Source organism: Capsicum annuum, chromosome 1, assembly GCF_002878395.1.
Source record: "Capsicum annuum cultivar UCD-10X-F1 chromosome 1, UCD10Xv1.1, whole genome shotgun sequence".
NCBI classification, from domain to species: Eukaryota; Viridiplantae; Streptophyta; class Magnoliopsida; order Solanales; family Solanaceae; genus Capsicum; species Capsicum annuum.
In genome coordinates, this window is record NC_061111.1 from 230,416,705 (window position 1) to 230,434,648 (window position 17,944).

General features: G+C 34.4%; 2 protein-coding genes across 3 annotated transcripts; one reads left to right on the forward strand and one right to left on the reverse strand.

Annotated features, from left to right (window-relative positions):
- Window positions 1–1,243: 1,243 nt before the first annotated feature.
- On the forward strand, window positions 1,244–2,929 carry LOC107856899. Its single transcript, XM_016701866.2, has one exon. The coding sequence runs from the start codon at window positions 1,357–1,359 to the stop codon at window positions 2,824–2,826; it is 1,470 nt and encodes a 489-aa protein (XP_016557352.1). The 5' UTR covers window positions 1,244–1,356; the 3' UTR covers window positions 2,827–2,929.
- A 1,353-nt stretch (window positions 2,930–4,282) lies between these two features.
- On the reverse strand, window positions 4,283–10,813 carry LOC107856905 (protein NUCLEAR FUSION DEFECTIVE 4). 2 transcript variants are annotated; one of them, XM_016701869.2, is made up of 3 exons: window positions 10,390–10,813; window positions 5,471–6,408; window positions 4,283–5,033 (listed from the first exon to the last, which is right to left on the reverse strand). In XM_016701869.2, exons 1-3 carry the CDS (start codon window positions 10,699–10,701, stop codon window positions 4,547–4,549), a joined length of 1,737 nt encoding a protein of 578 aa, XP_016557355.2. In that variant the 5' UTR covers window positions 10,702–10,813; the 3' UTR covers window positions 4,283–4,546. The 2 variants fall into 2 exon arrangements, with proteins under 2 accessions (XP_016557355.2, XP_047265365.1); XM_047409409.1 differs by having other exon boundaries at window positions 4,283–5,010; window positions 10,390–10,802.
- Window positions 10,814–17,944: the final 7,131 nt, after the last annotated feature.

The window sequence follows — 17,944 nt, forward strand, 5'->3', positions numbered from 1 at the left end:
TAATGTATTGACTTGTATAAATGGTGTACAAATATTTACCAATATTGTATAAATAATATATAGACATGTATCGATATTTTATAAATAGGTATGTCATATATTGACATTGTATGAATGGTGTATAATCGTATAGCGATATTATACAAAAAACTATTTATCTATCGATATCGATATTTATTTGATTGTCATGCGCTCCCATGAACCTTAATAAATAAAAATATAAACAAAAAACAATTAAAAAACATAAAAATTCTTTTTTTTTTCATAAAAGAAGTGAAACAATTAGAAAAGGAAAAAATTCAAAAGAGTAACAAAAAACTTTAAATAATAACTTTTTATTATTTTAAAATAGTGCAGCAAAAAAAAACACATATATTTTTTTTTTAATATTTGAAAGAAAATGGGCCTAATGGTCAAATGGCTCCACGGTAACAAATGTGGCCCGACATTTTTTTGGTAAAACAACAAATATTCTTTTTTTTTCATACGAGTGGCTAGTGAGAGAAAGGAAAAATAATGGCCAATTGGCCATTTTCAGTTTTTTTTTTTTTTTTTTTTTTTTTTTTTTTTTTTAAAGTGGATTATTATTTATGTAAAAAATTTAACTCGGTGAATATTTTGCATAATTTCCCCTTAATTATTTCCTCCTTGTAATCTTACTCTTTTTCATTTGTAAAAAAAATCACTCTATCCGGTAGCATGCCTTCATTAAAAGAGCACGTATTTATCTAAAATTACTTTCTATATTAGCAATAAACATATTAGAACAGTAAATAAAAGGTAAATATAAAAATAAATCAATAAATCACTCTTTGAAAAACATCAAACACTGTTAAAGGAAATGATCTTTTATGACCATTTACAAATTAAATAAAAAAATTATTTATTAGGGTGTATAAATGAAGATAGATCTCTCATTATAAAACTAAAAATCTCTTATAAAAAAGATATAGAACTACAAATAAATTTGTGAAAAGACTACATAAAGCCAAAAGATATAAAACTAAAAATAAAGTTTCTGAAAAGGCTACATAAAGCCAAATAAGAGCCCGGTTTGGCTGCATGCTTTATACCTAAAATTTATTCAAGCCTTACACATGAAATTTCATTAAACATATATAATAATGTCCAACTTTAAATTTTCCTGCAGTATGCGTGAGGAACGCACTAAAAAGCAAGCAATATGCCAACCCAATGGTCCAATGTGCACTTGCTTAAGTGCGTGCATATGTGCCAAACTTTCCCACCACTACCACTTTCCTTAGCATATCAACGTTGAAAAAAAAAAAGGCTTCATTATACAAATTAAAGTCATACCTATAATTGTACACCTCCTTCACTTTTTTCTCAAACAAAATGGCATTCAACAAGCCTAAAAAGCCCCTTTTTTCTCTTAATTCTAACCTATGCACCACCCTCTTTTTCATTGTTCTTTTCACCATACCAACTCTTCTCCTCCTCCATACCCCTACTAACTCCATTTGCACAAGCACTTCATTGAAAATAAAGTCTTGGTCCGGTGATCTACGTGATGCTGAGTTTTCATGGAACCGTTTGAAGTTCAATAATAAAGATCCCACATTGAAAACTCTAAAAATCGCGGTCTTTTCAAGGAAATGGCCTATGAGTGCTACCCCTGGTGGCATGGAGCGTCATGCCTATACGTTGCATATGGCTATGGCACGTCGTGGACACCAAGTGCATGTCTTCACTTCACCTCCTATGGAACATGTTACTCCAACTACATCACATATGATCGATGATTCTACACAAAGTCCAAATCTTTCACCTATTATTCATTGGCATGAGGGCGAGGCAGGGAAATGGCGTTACAATAAGGCATGGGAGCACTATGAAAAGGAAAATGAGAGAGAACCATTCGATGTAATTCACTCAGAAAGTGTGGCATTGCCTCATCATGTAGCTCTTGGCCTTTCGAATCTCGTGGTATCATGGCATGGAATAGCTCTAGAGAGTGTACAATCAAGGATATTCCAAGATTTAGCTAGAAATCCAAACGAACCTATGTCTTCAACTTTTAATCAAGGCCTACAAGGAATGATACCAAAGGTGTTAAATGAAATTAGATTTTTTCATAACTATGCACACCATGTAGCCATAAGTGATAGTTGTGGAGAAATGCTTAGAGATATATACCAAATTCCAAGAAGAAGAGTCCATGTGATTGTCAATGGAGTGGATGAAGAAGAATTTGGTGAAGATTCAAGACTAGGCCATGATTTTGGATCCAAAATAGGCGTGCCACGAAATGCAAGCATAGTACTTGGTGTAGCTGGAAGATTGGTAAAAGATAAAGGACACCCTTTACTTTATGAAGCGTTTTCACAACTCAAAGAAAAATACCCTAATGTTTATTTAATAGTAGCTGGCTCTGGACCTTGGTTACAAAGGTACAAAGATTTAGGACCACAAGTTATAGTATTAGGTTCAATGAATCCATCTGAATTAAAAGCATTTTATAACTCAATAGACATATTTGTGAATCCAACACTTAGACCACAAGGCCTTGATCTTACATTAATGGAAGCAATGATGAGTGGAAAACCGATTATGGCTTCAAGATTTCCTAGTATAAAGGGCACAATTATTGTGGATGATGAATATGGATTTATGTTTACACCAAATGTGGAGTCATTGGTAGAAGCACTTGAACGAGTAGTTGAAGAAGGAAGAGAAAAATTAGCAAGAAGAGGAAAGGCTTGTAGGGAATATGCAGCTTCTATGTTCACTGCAAAGAAGATGGCTTTGGCTTATGAAAGATTGTTCCTTTGCATTAAGAATGAAACATTTTGTACCTACCATTAACATATTATTCTTTTTCTTTTTAGGAATATATTTGATGTTATTCGTTATTCTGGACAGACTAGATTTCCTGTGAAGTATATACGGAAAGAGTTTATGTTGTATAGCACTGGCACTGTAAAAAGCATTTACATAATTATGTTACTTATGTTGTTACCGGTATATCTTTTGATTATAAGTTTAGCAAAAATGATAACTAACTTGTTGCAGTTGATGGTGTAAAAGAATTTTATACTATCAATATAACTTAAATCCACATAGAAATTGTCCCTGTCTACCTTTTGATCTGGTAATTTATGAATAAATCTTAATTGGGTTTGCTTTTATATTTTCAAATAGAATAGTTTCCAGCAAAAAAGTATTGCCGGCATTCAATTAATAATATTGAGTAGATGTCAGAAATGTGTATATCTTAAGATAACAAATGAGCCAACCCGATGTGCACTATCATCCGGAAAGAAACAGCATAGTTTTTTAAGTTAACGACTTTAATCTTTTTAATTTACATGCTAGGCAATTGAAGCTCTAGCCAACGAAATAATCATCAGCTATGTTCATTATTAATAATATTGAAGTTGAAAAAGCAGTAGAATGGCATATTATATCATGAAATATATTATGAAGTAAGTTACGTGAGTATTAGAGCACTCAAATGGATGGGTTATGATTTCTGGTGAAGGCCCCACTACAAGGGTGTATTGTACGCGATCTTACCTTGCATTTCTGTCAGAGAATATTTCTAAGGCTTGAATCTATGACCTCTGGTCACATGTAACAACTTTACCAGTTACTTTAAGGCTCCCCTTCAATGGATTGATTACTTAATATGAACAAAAAAAAAAAAAAGGTAATTCGCAAGACTGACCTTGAAGTGGTTGGTCCTAAACTTTTGATCCCGCTTCCTACATGGACAATATTTTCAGGCCAATTAACAAATTTTGATTTTTGACCTTAAAGATTTGTTTGTGTGGATCAAGTGGAGGTCAAAAGTTCGAGATCACTCATATTCAAGATCATTAATTATAGTTTCCTGCAAGTCCAAGCAAGAAAAAAAGTTTACGTGGAACTTAAACCCCAAAACTTTGAATCCGTGGACTTTTCAAACTCCTTAGAGAAGAATTTTGAAGTAACGATAAAAATTACTTTAATTGACCTTTGGCTATAGGTTTGAGCTGTGAAATCAACCACTAATGCTTGCGTTAGAATAGAGTCATAGACAACATGCATTACTCCACCCCACCCCCACCCCCACCCCCCTGGAGTGTGACTCTTTCCCAGTGAAGGTAGAATACGTTGTGCACAGAACCGCCCGAAATTAGCAGTTAAACATTCCATTAAACCTACTGGTGTATTGAACTGTATCGAATTGAGTCTTCTACTCATCAGATGTAGCAATAAATTGTGATGGGTTTGTGGACGAGAACAGCATGCGGCATTAGAAGAGTAAGAGCCCATGAGGTTCCAATAATTCAACCAGCCATTCAAAATAATTTGTACACATGACTAATGTATGTATGTCCACAAAAACCAAGTACACCCAATGACCTTGAAAACGAGTGATCTTAACTTCTAATTCTTATTTGTCCATGAGCAAAACAAGTTAAACTTGAAGTTTTACCCCTGGGACAATCGAGGTCAAAAGTTCAAGACCACCCACTTTCAAAGTCATTCCAGACACCCACTTACAACTCTTCAAGAAAATTTTGTAAGCTAAACTCCATTATCAGGCCAACAAATTTGTTCGACGATTTTGCTCGAATCGCTCATAAGCAGGCCGAGTTCTTAAGAACAACAACACACTTGAAACAAGTCCTAAAAGGGCAAGACAACCCCACCAGATAAAAGTTGAAAAGTAGCATTTCCTTCCCATACAAACCGCTGTATCAGTCATCATCTGTATTAATGAAGAAGTGGCTTTACCAGCAGCAGCATTATTATCATAAATAAGAGCCGCAAGGAAACCATAGACGAGTGATCCAATAGGGATATTTGTGATGAGAATGTTGTGGTTGACTCCAACACTGTTTGGACCAAAGAGTTCTGATGTTATTGACACTGCTGCAGCAAAGATGAATCCCGAACTCAATCCAATCAATGCTGTTCCTGCTTGAAGTGCTACCTCATTTCCACTTGCTGCTACCAAGAAGAATGCTATTGGTGTTGGAACTAATGCAATTGCTAGCCAACCTGTCCTTGCAAAATAAAACTTTCTGCGAAATTCATTGGTTTCCAATCATAACTCAAATCATCATGTCTATATGTATGGTATGTCTACAAATTCATGATCCAGAGTCAAGTCGGTCCAAAATGTGAGTGATCTTATTACATGTATTTGTTATTATTTTGCTCAAGTACATATATTTTGAGCAATGAGTTCATTACACTTGTCCTAATCCACCTTTATGACTAATGCAACCACTAAAGTCAGTATACATAGAGAGTCATGATCCATTCCCTCAGTGGCGAAAACAGAAATATCGCCTAGGGTGTTCAAAGTTTCTAAAAGTAATTTTTGGCCTATATACACAAGTGTGTTTAACCGGTCACCTTTCGCTCTATCTGACTATGCACATTGCATTTCCTTCTTCACCCTTTCATACGTCCAATAGAAAATAAGAAAACAAAGGAAAAGTGTGCTTTTACTTACAATCTGATGAAATCTGGAGCTGCAGAGAGCAAGCGACCAAAGAAGGAGAAGGATGAGTACAATGTAATAAGAGTAGAAGTCATTGAACTATGTCCAAGTGATTGTGCAATTTGTCCAAGATTGTTACTATACACAAGCCCAATTGTTCCTCCACAAAAGTAAGCAAGATAGTATAACCAAAAATCCAATCTTTTAACCAGCATTCCTGCCTTATGTTCTTCTCCAAGCATGAACAACTGATCCTTCTCAATTATTTTCCCGCAACATGCTTGTTCACTATCTCCACCGGTGCCTATAATCCTCGTTAGGCTTAATGTAAGAGTCGGTCCATCACCATTGACAGCATAAGACGTTACATTGATCTGGCTATTCTCGCGACTAAGGAACTCTTTATGGAAGTCAAGATCATCAGCATCAACGAGTAGGAAGCCGGAACCTTGAAGAGCAAAACTAGAGAATAGCTTATGTTGAAACCAATCACGTGCATAAATAATGCCTGGAATTCCCAACGGAAGGACAAGTAGTAAAATAGCACCAGCAAAAATTACACGAGCTGTTGATGAATCAGGTGAATGTACAAAGAGAAGATACATGCCAGTAATTAGAGCTAGGAAATTTAGTACGACGAATATGAGCTGCTCTTGTTTGATGCCATTAGATGGCAGGGGATTGACAGGGGATTGTCGAAGAATTGGGACAAGTGATGCAATTGAAGTAATTAAGGGAATGAAGGCATTAAGAAGAAGGTAAATGTGAGTGGAAGAAGGGTTTAAAGAAATTGCTGGAAGGTTGTATAAGGCAGCACTAACTCCATTGAAACTGACAGTGAGTGCAAGTGCTAATGGTCTGTTAGAAGGGAAATTCTTTATGCAGAGAACAAAACAAACTGTGTTGAACCAAGTGATGCTGCATCCAGCTAACAAGCAAAGGAAAAATACCTGTAAACCATTAGTCAACGAAATGAGTAGAGGCGAAATAAAAAATTAGAATCAGTAAGTTCATAATGTGTGTGACATTATTACATGTCAAAGATTAGTCAACGAAGTGAGTCGATGGGAATTAAAAATTTGTAGTAGTAAGTACATAATGTTTATGAACTTGTTATATGTAAAAATTTCAAACGGTTTTCAGGCATACGTAACATATGATTCAATTTTTCTGCACATGTATAAATAGAACTGGCCAAAAGCAGTAGGTTGAGAACTCACAAAATTCCCACTAACAACAAGCAGATTATTTACCTTGCCAATTAGTCAAAGGAGGTGACAGATTTCCGAGGATGAGATCAAGAATATATCCTTCTTTTTTCTGTTATATTAGAAATAATTTGTAATTTTTTTTTTTTAGAGAAAATGATTTTAGTTATTAGGATTAGTAAATGCTAACCTTTTAAAATAGATATATAAAGAGTGAAAGGGTCAAAATCTATCTAAAGTATCTAATTTTTTGAGTTCGATAACTGAAATTTTAAGTAGGTGAGATTCCTTTTTTTACCATAAACTATTTATCAAAGCACAAAAATTTGCACCCATAATAGTTCAAGTATTGTTGGACAAGTATAAAACACAAAAATCAAGATATTTAAGTGTGTATTTGATCCTTCAAAATATTAATTTATGAATAAATATATGGTGATTTATGAATAAATAAAACGAATAGATGGAGGGGAGGGTGTGGTTTGGACCATAGCCTAATGCAGCTCAAACAGTTTTCACAAAAGAATAACAAAATGATAAAAGGACAAGTGTCACTTTTCTCCTACAACAAACAAAATTGACCTTTCATAACTTCTGTTTTTGGTAGAACATCAATTTGGACCACTCTGAATGAAATTCTATTCGGGTGTAATATAAAACAGACGTACAAATATACTATTCTGACACGAGCCGCTATTCTTCATGTGGTCTTCAATTTCTGTAATTTTTATGATTTATAACAGTCAATTTTACTTCTTGAGGAAAGTAAATTCTAATTGTTGAATTTCGCAAAATAGCTAATTGAAAGAAAAAAAATGAACGAACTGCAATTTTATTTGGAAGAAATGAGGTGATTAATATTTAGTGGAAAAAATTTTATTCATGATCACTTAGTTTCGTATTTATTACAAAAAAGTTATTTTCTTTCTTTATGACACAAAAGTTATTTATTTACTCTGATAATTACAAAAGTCACTTTGACAGAATTTTATAATAATTTTATCTGAAAAATAATGTGAGAGTATTAATTAATAAATTTGATTAGTTAAATAAAATTAATACACTAAACTAGTTAATATAATAGACAAAAGGTCAGAATTTTCATTGCTTATGTATTCTAAAGTTACTAACAATTTAAGTTAATATACTAGACAAAAGGTCAGAATTTTCTTTGCTTATTTATTCTAAAGTTGCCAACAGTTTGGGTTCATTACTTATTATTCACATGTTATCAACTGCTATACATATGAACTCGAATAGTTAGTAACAATATGATGAATCAGTAACAAAAATTCTGACCTTTTGTTTAGGGTTTCGACTCTCAAAAAATCATTTAGTCGATTCTCAGCTTAAATATCGTCCAATTTCATATTCAAATATAATATTATAAGATGAAGTTAATGATATTAATGAAAATACAATTTGTGGAAATATTTTCTGAGCTAAAAATCAAGAAAGCACTTTTTTCAAAATTTATTGACTTAAATATGATTATGATACTTGTTAATGTAATATAATTTTGACCTTAAAAAATTATTATCTTGACGTGTATTTGATGAAATAGAGAGAAAATGTAATGAAGAGGAGCTATATTACTTAATTAGTATATTAACTTTATTTAATTGACTTAAAGCATTAATTAAGACTTTCATGTCATTTTTCAGGTGAAATTATTATAATTCAATCAAAGTGACTTTTGTGATAATCGGAGTTAAGCAAGATTATTTTTGTGTAATGAAAGAAAGAAAAAAGTTTTTTATCTAATTGACTCAAAACTAAGTGACCTGAAGATTTTTAATAGCTTATGTGTTTAAATTTCTAGAAAGTTAAAAGTGTTTTCTTTCTTTTTTTAAGAAAATACTACTTATTTTTGGGAATTGATGTGTTTCGCTAAACTTTTAGGAAAAAAAAGTATTTCTAAATAGTTTGAAAAGAAGTAGCTTTTCTCCATTAAGTACTTTTGGGGCCTTGATCCAAATATAAATTGTTGTATTAGTATTTAAAAAGTGTTTCAAATTGATTAATCAAATATAAATTATTATTTTTCAAAAATATTTCTAGAGAAAACAAACAAACTTCAACATAAAAAAAAAGAAGAAATAATTTAGTGCAGAGTCTGGAGAGATGATTTAGGATGTGTTTGGTATGAAGGAAAATGTTTTTCATAGAAAATATTTTCTTGGAAAACAAGTTGATTTTTTACTTGTTTTCCTATGTTTGGTTGGTGGATGAAAAATATTTTTCGAAAAATATTTTATAGTATTTGATTGATGAATGAAAAAATATTTTTCAAAACATACATTCTAGTGTTTAGCTAAAGCGTAAAAATACATTTTAGAAAAATAATTTTTGATCTCAAAAAATATTTTTTTTGGGTGCGTTCAATATGAAGAGGGAAAATATTTTCTAGAAAAATAAGTTATTTCTTACTTATATTCGTGTGATCGTTATGCAAATTGGATAAGTATATGTTTTCTAAAAGTATTTGTATATATTTAATAAAAATAATGAGAACGACTAGGATAAAAAAGGAGGGAGAAGAAAAAAGTTTTGAATTTATTTTAAAAAATAAATTAAAAATATTAATTTTTTGGAGAGGGGATTGGTAGGTGGATGTTGGGGTTGTCAAAATAAGTAATAAGGGTGAGACAAGAAAATAATTTTAATTTTTTTAAAAACAAATTAATTTTTTTGGGGTGGGGGACTAGTAGGGGGTGGGGGTAGGGGAGAAAGAGTGGTGTAAGAAAAAAATTTGAAATATTTTTTTTGAATGGGGAGTATTAGTGGGTGGGGTAAAGGGAAGTCAATAAGTTGATTTGAAAAATATTTTTCAAAATCTTTAAGCCAACCAAATATGAAAAAATTGAAAAACATTTTCTGAAAAATGTTTTCCTTCGTACCAAACACACCCTTAAAGTAAATTCTTAAGTTATTAGAGATCAGCTTACTAGTAAGTTGTAATATTTGAGTATCATCATGATAAGAGAAGGGCAACGGGAATAGATGATTCATGTTTGAACACTAGTACTAAAAAGGAAGAAAAAAGAGTCATCAACCAAGAAAACACAAAAGGAAAAAGTGACAATCGAAAACATAAACTAGCATGTTTTGACCTTATGGATTATAACAATGTCAAATTGTTGAAATTGGATGTTACATGAACTATTTTTAAATAATAAAATCAACAGAACCAATTCATTTGAAAATAATTTACTTAAGTATAGATTATATTAGTATCAATTTTAGAAATAGAATATGATTAGCCAGTTAAAAATAGAATAACCATTACAAATAATAAAAAATACTATACATAACTAATTAAAAAGAGAGATTCATTTTCTCGTATTTAATTCAAATCTAATACAGATTTAACTTATACTTCACACTAAAACAATATTAACATGTCTTATTTTCAACTTATTAATTCCAAACTTTTTGAAAATAATTACTTACAACTATTTTTTAAAGTGAGACGTAAAAGTGTTTCTCACCATATAGAAGTTGAGCTCACAAATTAATTCCAATAGTGGTGAATTTAAAAAAAAAATATTTTTTCCATCTGATTTTATGTAGCATTATTTAACCTAGCAGCACGTTTAAGAAAAAATAAATTTTTTTGAATTTTATGATTCATAACAATTTTTTACTAAATATTTCAATAACTTTAAATCATTTCAAGAACAAAATAGGAATTTTAAAATGCAGCAGAGGAATAATACAAACCACAAAATAAGGCAAGGAAAGGAGGTCAAGAATAACAAGCCACTGCATCCCATAACCAACCAATCCCATGAAAGCAGCAACAAACATGACGGACCACAACGGCATATACATCAACGCCAAACCGGACGACCATCCCAGCGCCTTTCCGAGATCGGACGCCGTTGCAAGGTAGTTCAACTGGACTTGTGAGATTCCCAAAACAGCTTTCAACTCCGAGGAGTAAGCTGAGAAGTCGAAGTTGGTTCCAGTGAACGCTTGAATCCATATGGTTGCTACTAATATTATCCATTTTCTTGATTCATTTTCTGCCATGAAAATAAGAATCGTATGTGTGTGTTAATGGGAGTACTATTGTAATAACTTTTGAAAGAATTGGTTAAATTTGCGTTGTGTGAGGCGGTTACGTGGCCTAATTTATATGCGTTCCTTACCAGATAGTACTACTAGAGGAGTAGTCGAATGGTTTTTCTTTGATGGTGACCGATGGGGAAAACATGGGACCTTTACGCTGTGATAATAATTTCTGTGTGTTACGTCTGAGAATTGGTTGATTAAGATTTCAGATTCAAATTTTTCAAAATAAAAAATATTCTAGTAAAAGTCTCATCTTAAAAAATGGGTCCTGAATACATGAATTCAAATTAAATAGAATTTTCATACGAGTAGTGAATATCAAATTCTTAATTAAATAAATAATTAAAAAAATAAAACTTAATTGGCGTGCATCTGATTACAAGGAATCTAGGATACTTGGTGGAATGATGGTTAAACCAAAAATAATAATAAATCTATTTTTTTTAATTTTACCTTTGATATTTATACATGATTTAAGACATGTCTTAAATACGAACTGAAAAAGTTTAACGAGAAAAATACAATCCAACGCACCCTAATTTTCATCCAAATAGCCATATTTTAAATTTACATTCATATGGCTTCCTCTTTTTATTGAGATTTTTTAAACTTAATATCACTTAGCTCAAGCTCATTATTACCAAAATAAATTTATAGTTTCAGAATTTATCCTATTTAGTCAATTTTGTATATATTTTGAAAGAGTTTAACTAATCCCCTCCCTTTCCATCATCCTTCTAAACCCGTCAACTATTAAGAGATGACCCACTCATTCTTTAGAACACATGATTTGCTAATTTGGATGCAATTTTAATAGCTTTCGAGTCCATTCAAATTTTGACCTTGTGCTATTCTTTTGTCTTATTTATTTTTTAAATTTGTTTTAAAAAGAATATTTTATTTTTATTTGACAACTCTTTAATTTTAACTTTTCACATGTAAATTGCAAGCGTCGTTTAAAAGCAATCTAAATCTCCATCTGCCTTTGTATTTTGTAGACAACCTATTTAGACCATCTCCAACAAGTCTAAACAACACCATTCCAAGCATCTTATAAAATCATATTCCAAATTCAAACTTACTTCTACAAATTTGTTCAATAATGGTGAGTTATTTTTCTAATTTGATTTGATTTTCATATATTTTTCATATTTGATGAATTCATGCTCTAATCACCAAACATCGTAATAAATTGAATTTGTCAACCAACAATTAAGTATTTGTATAACTTTGAACTTTACCACTGTTATGATTCGGACGGATTAAGCAAACAACAAGCAAAAAGAAAAACAAGAACACACAGATTTATATGGAAATCCTTGCTGGAAAAATCACGGACAGAGGTAGAGGAGATTTCACTATAATGGAGAGAGAGAGTACAAAGTGGAGACGAATTGTCTCACTTACGTATTTTCTGAATACACAAAACAACCCACTAAATGCACTTATATAATATGTGCATACAAATAAGTCCTAGGTCCAAAAACATAAAGGTCCATACCGCGGGGGCTTCGTCCCCGCACCCCCATCGGGATCAGTGGTGGGCTCTAGTATCAGTGGTGGGCTCTAGGATCAAGCCTATCGGCCCGATCCCCATGCTAGACCCCTGTAAGACCCCGCAAAAACGTTGCGTTCATATTCAACTCGTTTAGCTCTTTGAAGCTCAATATAAGCTCCAAGACTTTGAAAATTTTGCTAAGCGTTCAACACTTAGTTTTATTTTAGACCTCCGAACTTCGGAGATTTATTTTTCGACCTTCCCAACCTCTGTTTTGCAATTTTCAAGTTGTGCGTCACAATGGGGCAAGGTAATAGTACATTCCGGCTGAGTTTCAGAATTTTTGGAATCCGTTTAGGGCATTTTTGGATTTCAAAATAGTAGCATCATGCGATTAGCATGCGACGCATGCTTCATCGCATGGTCCTAGCATGTGAAATAACATCCGACGTATGCTCTAGTGCGGAGAACTAGAGCATGCGATGCATGCTCCATTGCACGCTGCCAAAAATTTTAGCTCCCAGCTCAACGTTTTTAAGGGTAAAATAGACCTTTTCCCCACACTATATAAGCCTCTTTAACACGGGATTGATGCCATTTTATGCCATAATATACTCCTTTTGCTGAAATTCTTTCCAAAATCATCAAGAACATAAGCTAGGGTTTCCATAGAAGATCCAATTTCAAGAAAGTCTCTCCGTCAACCATGATAGATTCACGAAATAAGGTATGCGTAGTGTTCATCCACGGATTCCTTTCATCCATGGAGTTCAAGAACCAAGTTTTAAATAACAAGTTATGATTTTTATGTGTTGGGTGATTATATTCATGTTGATGGTTGTTATTGGTGATTCAAGAGGATACCTTGATGTGTTTTCTATGAAGTATGTGAACATATTAGTTGAAACCCATGAAATTAGGGTGGTTTAAGATAATTAAATTAATGATTTCACCTATGCAATAAAGTGTGCATGTAAGGTGTTTGATAAAATACCTAGAATGATAAAATCATGTTCCTTATGACTCAATAGTACTTAAATGACAAGTCCAAGTTACCCCTCATGATTCAACAAAATTTCCATGCTATTGCAGTGTATTGATTGTTGTGTTATGCAATATTCATGATAGTGAAATCATTCAAGTATGTACATGTTATATGCATTCCCTTTCATGAACAGAATATGATAACCATGTGAAGTATGAAATCCCCTATTTATATCATTATGAGTTATGAACTCTATCCCTATGATCAGGAAGTGGTATGGTTGTGTCAGTTTCCTTCCATCGAGTTTTGGGGGTACTTGTACCCGAAAAGTATAACGGTGTGCCTAGAGCTAGAGTCATGTTTTCATGTTATCCTCAGTCCGACCATATTTCATAGAATTCAGTCAGTCATGTGACTCAAGAAATCTCAAAAATCTCAGTTAATTATTAGATAGCAGTAATATTCTATTAGTCAACAAAAGTTAGTAACTTAGTCCATGTATAGTCAGTTAATCATGTTCAGTCTCTGCAGATGGGAGTAGAAATTAGCATCGAGTGAACCCAAGGATGGGAACACATACTGTCAGATGAGGGTATGATTCTTAGCAATCATCCTTACGTTCCAGAACTATGTAACCAGCATAGTTTGAGACATCAACACTATTAGATGAGGGTTGATGAGATGGATAAGAGCTGTCAGATGAGAGCCCCACTATTCTCTTTGAGAACACTGTCAGATGAGGGTTACCCACAACTTATCTTTACCAGTGGCGTGGTATTGACACCCTTCCAATCAGGGCACAGATTGGACCCCAGCTCAGCTATTATAACGCATTTGGGGCATGTCGGTTAGATGACTACTTCCCATAGTTTCAGTATCAATCTCAGGCAAAGAACTCAGATAGTTCATCAGAATATAGTACGTCAAGACTGTTAGATACAGTCAACTCAGTTACAGTATGAAACTCAGATAGTTCCATCAGATTCAAGACTGTCAGACACAGTCACTCATGTTACCAGTTATCAGAACTCATTATCAGTCATGTTAGATATCAGTAAATTCATGTCATTAGTATATACATTCAGTTATCATGTTTTCACGATCTCAGTTACTATGTATCAATAAATACACTCTTACGTTTATATTAGCCAGTCAGCTAGTATTGCTCATACATGTGAACCCTTGCATATAGCCTACCTCACACGTATACTCAGTACATCCCTTTATACTGACGCATTTGCGCTATGGTGCTTTCTTTATATGTTACACCATAGGTTCAGAGACATGACTTCCAGATTAACAGCAGCAGTAACATTCCAGTACTCAGAGTTTTTAGCAGTGAGTTCTTATTCTCCGAGGACGTGATCTTATTTTATCATATCAGTTTAGTTTTCAGTTGACGGAGTTAGTTGGGGACATATCCATCAACTCCTTATCTAGAGTATTCTAACAATTAGAGGCTTTTAGTAGGTTACAGTATTATCAGATTTAGACTTCAATTTTGTTTTGGTATTGTGATACCACTTTATGCAAACGTTATCATTATTCATTTATGTTCAGTATTGAAACTTATGGACTTTTAGTGCATGTTTCCATATTTTCATGTCATATTATGTAGTGTACAGGTATAGATATTAGTCATGGGTTAGCTTGTGGTCCTTTGGGGTCATGAGCACCGTGTAGCATTCTGGTTTAGATAATCGGGGCGTTACGAACTTGGTATCAGAGCCTAAGGTTCAATAGAGTCCTAGGAAGTTTGAAAGTCGCATCTAGTAGAATCTTGTACATGGGTGTGTTGCATGCCATATTTATGTGCAGGAGGCTGTGAGATGTTTTAAGAAACAGTTTTCCCTCTTTCAGTATTTATGTTGTGCCTATGAGCATAATCACCAGTAAATCTCTCAGTCAAATTTATTTCTTCTCTTGATTTCAGAACATGCCTCCAAAGAGAAGAAACCAGTCAGCTCCTCAGCCCGAAGATCCTTTGGTCGATCATGTTTCTCATACGAAATTCAAAACTGAATTTACCACTCTTGCTCAGTCAGTAGCTACCCATAATGAGAGGCCAACAGTTATTTTGGCCAACCCAGTGGCCAACTCAGCCACAACTAGGATTTGGGACTTTACCTGAATGAATCCTCCAACTTTCCTCGGGTTTAAGGTAGATAAAGACCCTCAGGAATTCATTAATCAGGTCCAAAAAGTGACAAATATCATGGGGGTGACTACTGTTGAGAGTGCTGAGTTAGTCGCATACCAGTTACAAGATGTGGCTCATACTTGGTACAAGCAGTGGAAGTTTGAAAGGGTAGATGATGCAGGTTCGATAGAGTGGGAGGAGTTTGTTATGACATTCTTAGACAGATTCTTTCCCCAAGAGATGGGGGAGGATAAGGTATTAGAGTTCATCAACCTCAGGTAAGGAATATGATGGTGAAAAAGTATTCTCTCAGGTTTACTCAATTATCTAGATATGCCCCTCATGTGGTTGGAGACAACAAAGCTAAGATGAGCAAGTTTACTTTAGGGGTAAATGATAACATGGTTAATGAGTGCAGATCCGCCATGGTAAATAGTGACATGACTTTATCCTAACTCATGACCCATGCTCAGTAGATAGAGGAGCAAAAAATTAAGTAGAGGGAAAAGTAGAATAAGAAAGTTAGGACAGGTAGCTTTAATTTTAGACAGCCTAAATCAGAAGGAGGAAACCATTCCCGGTTTCATCCTAAGTCGTCAGTTCTAACTTCTTATACAGCTAGTGCTCTAGTTACTAAGTTCAGGGAGGCTAACAAAGATAGAGCGCCAGGCTCTCAGTCCCAGGGCAATATTAGCAGTGCCTGCACTAATCCCCTATGTCAGACTTATGGTAAGAATCACAAGAGTACTTGCAGAGCTGGTAGCGATATTTGTTTTGGTTGTGGAAAGCTAGGACACAGAGTCAGAGATTGTCTCTAGTTGGGTTATCAGGGTCAGCAGAACCATTCCGCAGCTTAGTCTGATTGCCCGAACTAGCAGGGTGCTACTTTCAGTGCTACTAGTGGGCAACGCCCAAACAGACTTTATGCTCTTTAGACCCGACAGGATCAGAAAACTTCTCCTGATGTCGTTACTGATACATTACAGATCTTTCATGTTTATGTTTACGCTTTGCTAAATTCAGGTACATCCTTGTCTTTTGTTACTCCTTATATATCAGGCGATTTCAGAGTCAGTCCTGAAATTCTAGCAGAGCGTTTTTCAGTATCTACCCCAGTGGGTAAAACCATCATAGCCTGGAGGGTATGCAGGAATTGCTCGGTTATGATATTTCAGAAAATCATGTCAGCAGATTTAGTCGAGTTAGAGATGACTGATTTTAATGTCATTCTCGGCATGGATTAGCATTATTCCTGCTATACCATAGTCAACTGCAGAAACTGAATAGTTCAATTTCAGTTTCCAAATGAACTCAACCTTGAGTAGAAGGGTAATACTTCAACGTTAAGAGGTTAGCTTATTTCCTACCTTTGGGCAAGGAAAATGATATCTAAGGGATGTGTTTACCATCTTATTCATGTTAAGGACTCTGGTTCTAAATCCACCAGTCTTGAATCAGTCCTAGTTGTTAATGAATATTCAGATGTCTTTCCCAAAGATCTTTCATGCCTTCCTCCTGAAAGGGAAATAGATTTAGGCATCGACCTCATCCCAGATACTCAGCCTATATTAATTTCTCCATACAGAATGGCACCAACAGAACTTCAGAAATTGAAAGAACAGTTGAAGGATCTCTTAGATAAGGGATTTATCAGACCCAGCATTTCCCTGTGGGGCACACCAATCTTATTCGTGCGCAAGAAAGATGGTTTTCCTAGGATGTGCATAGACTACCATCAACTCAATAAAGTTATGGTCAAGAATAAGTATCCTCTTCCCAGAATCAATGACTTGTTTTACCAACTTCAGAGTGTCAGTTATTTCTCTAAGATAGACCTCAGATTCGGTTACCATCATCTTAGAGTTAGAGAATGTGACATTCCAAAAATATCTTTCCGTACTCGGTATGGTCACTTCAAATTTCTAGTCATGTCCTTTGGTCTTATCGAGGGATGGCCTTTGCTCAGCGGTAAGCTTGCTTACCGTGGTGTGCCAGGGTCGGGGGTTCGAAATGACCCTCCAGCGAAGCTGGGGTGAGGGCACATAGGTCAGGCCCGGAGTGGTCCCCTCCCTCCCCGACACCTATGGAGTAGGTATGAACCGGGTCGTCCCCCGTCCTTTGGTCTTACCAATGCCCCAACCACTTTCATGGACTTGATGAACAATGTGTTCAAGCAGTACTTAGACATATTCGTGATAGTCTTTATAGATGACATCCTTGTTTACTCCCGTAGTGAGCAAGATTATTCAGACTATCACAGAATTGTTCTTCAGACTCTCAGAGATCATCACTATTTGCCAAATTTAGTAATTGTGAATTTTATCTAATTTCAGTAGCATTCCTTGGTCATATCATTTTCGGTGATGGCATTAGAGTAGGTCCTCAAAAGACCAAAGCGGTAAGAAACTGGCCTCACCCTATCTCTCCATCAGATATCAGGAGTTTCTTAGGCTTGGTTGGCTATTACAGATGGTTTTTTGAGGGATTTTTTTATATTACATCCCCTATGTCCAGATTGACTCAGAAGAAGGTCAAGTTTCAGTGGTTAGATACTTGCGAGAAGAGTTTTCAGGAATTG

What these genes read in the sequence shown, in the direction of transcription:
- LOC107856899 (XM_016701866.2), top strand. Translation starts at nt 1,357, where the DNA reads ATGGCATTCAACAAGCCTAAAAAGCCCCTTTTTTCTCTTAATTCTAAC.
- LOC107856905 (XM_016701869.2), bottom strand. Translation starts at nt 10,701, where the DNA reads ATGGCAGAAAATGAATCAAGAAAATGGATAATATTAGTAGCAACCATA. An exon ending in TTTCCTTGCCTTATTTTGTG is followed by an intron (nt 6,409 to 10,389) that starts GTTTGTATTATT and finishes AATGGTTTACAG; the next exon opens with GTATTTTTCCTTTGCTTGTT. An exon ending in GCTCCAGATTTCATCAGATT is followed by an intron (nt 5,034 to 5,470) that starts GTAAGTAAAAGC and finishes TGAATTTCGCAG; the next exon opens with AAAGTTTTATTTTGCAAGGA.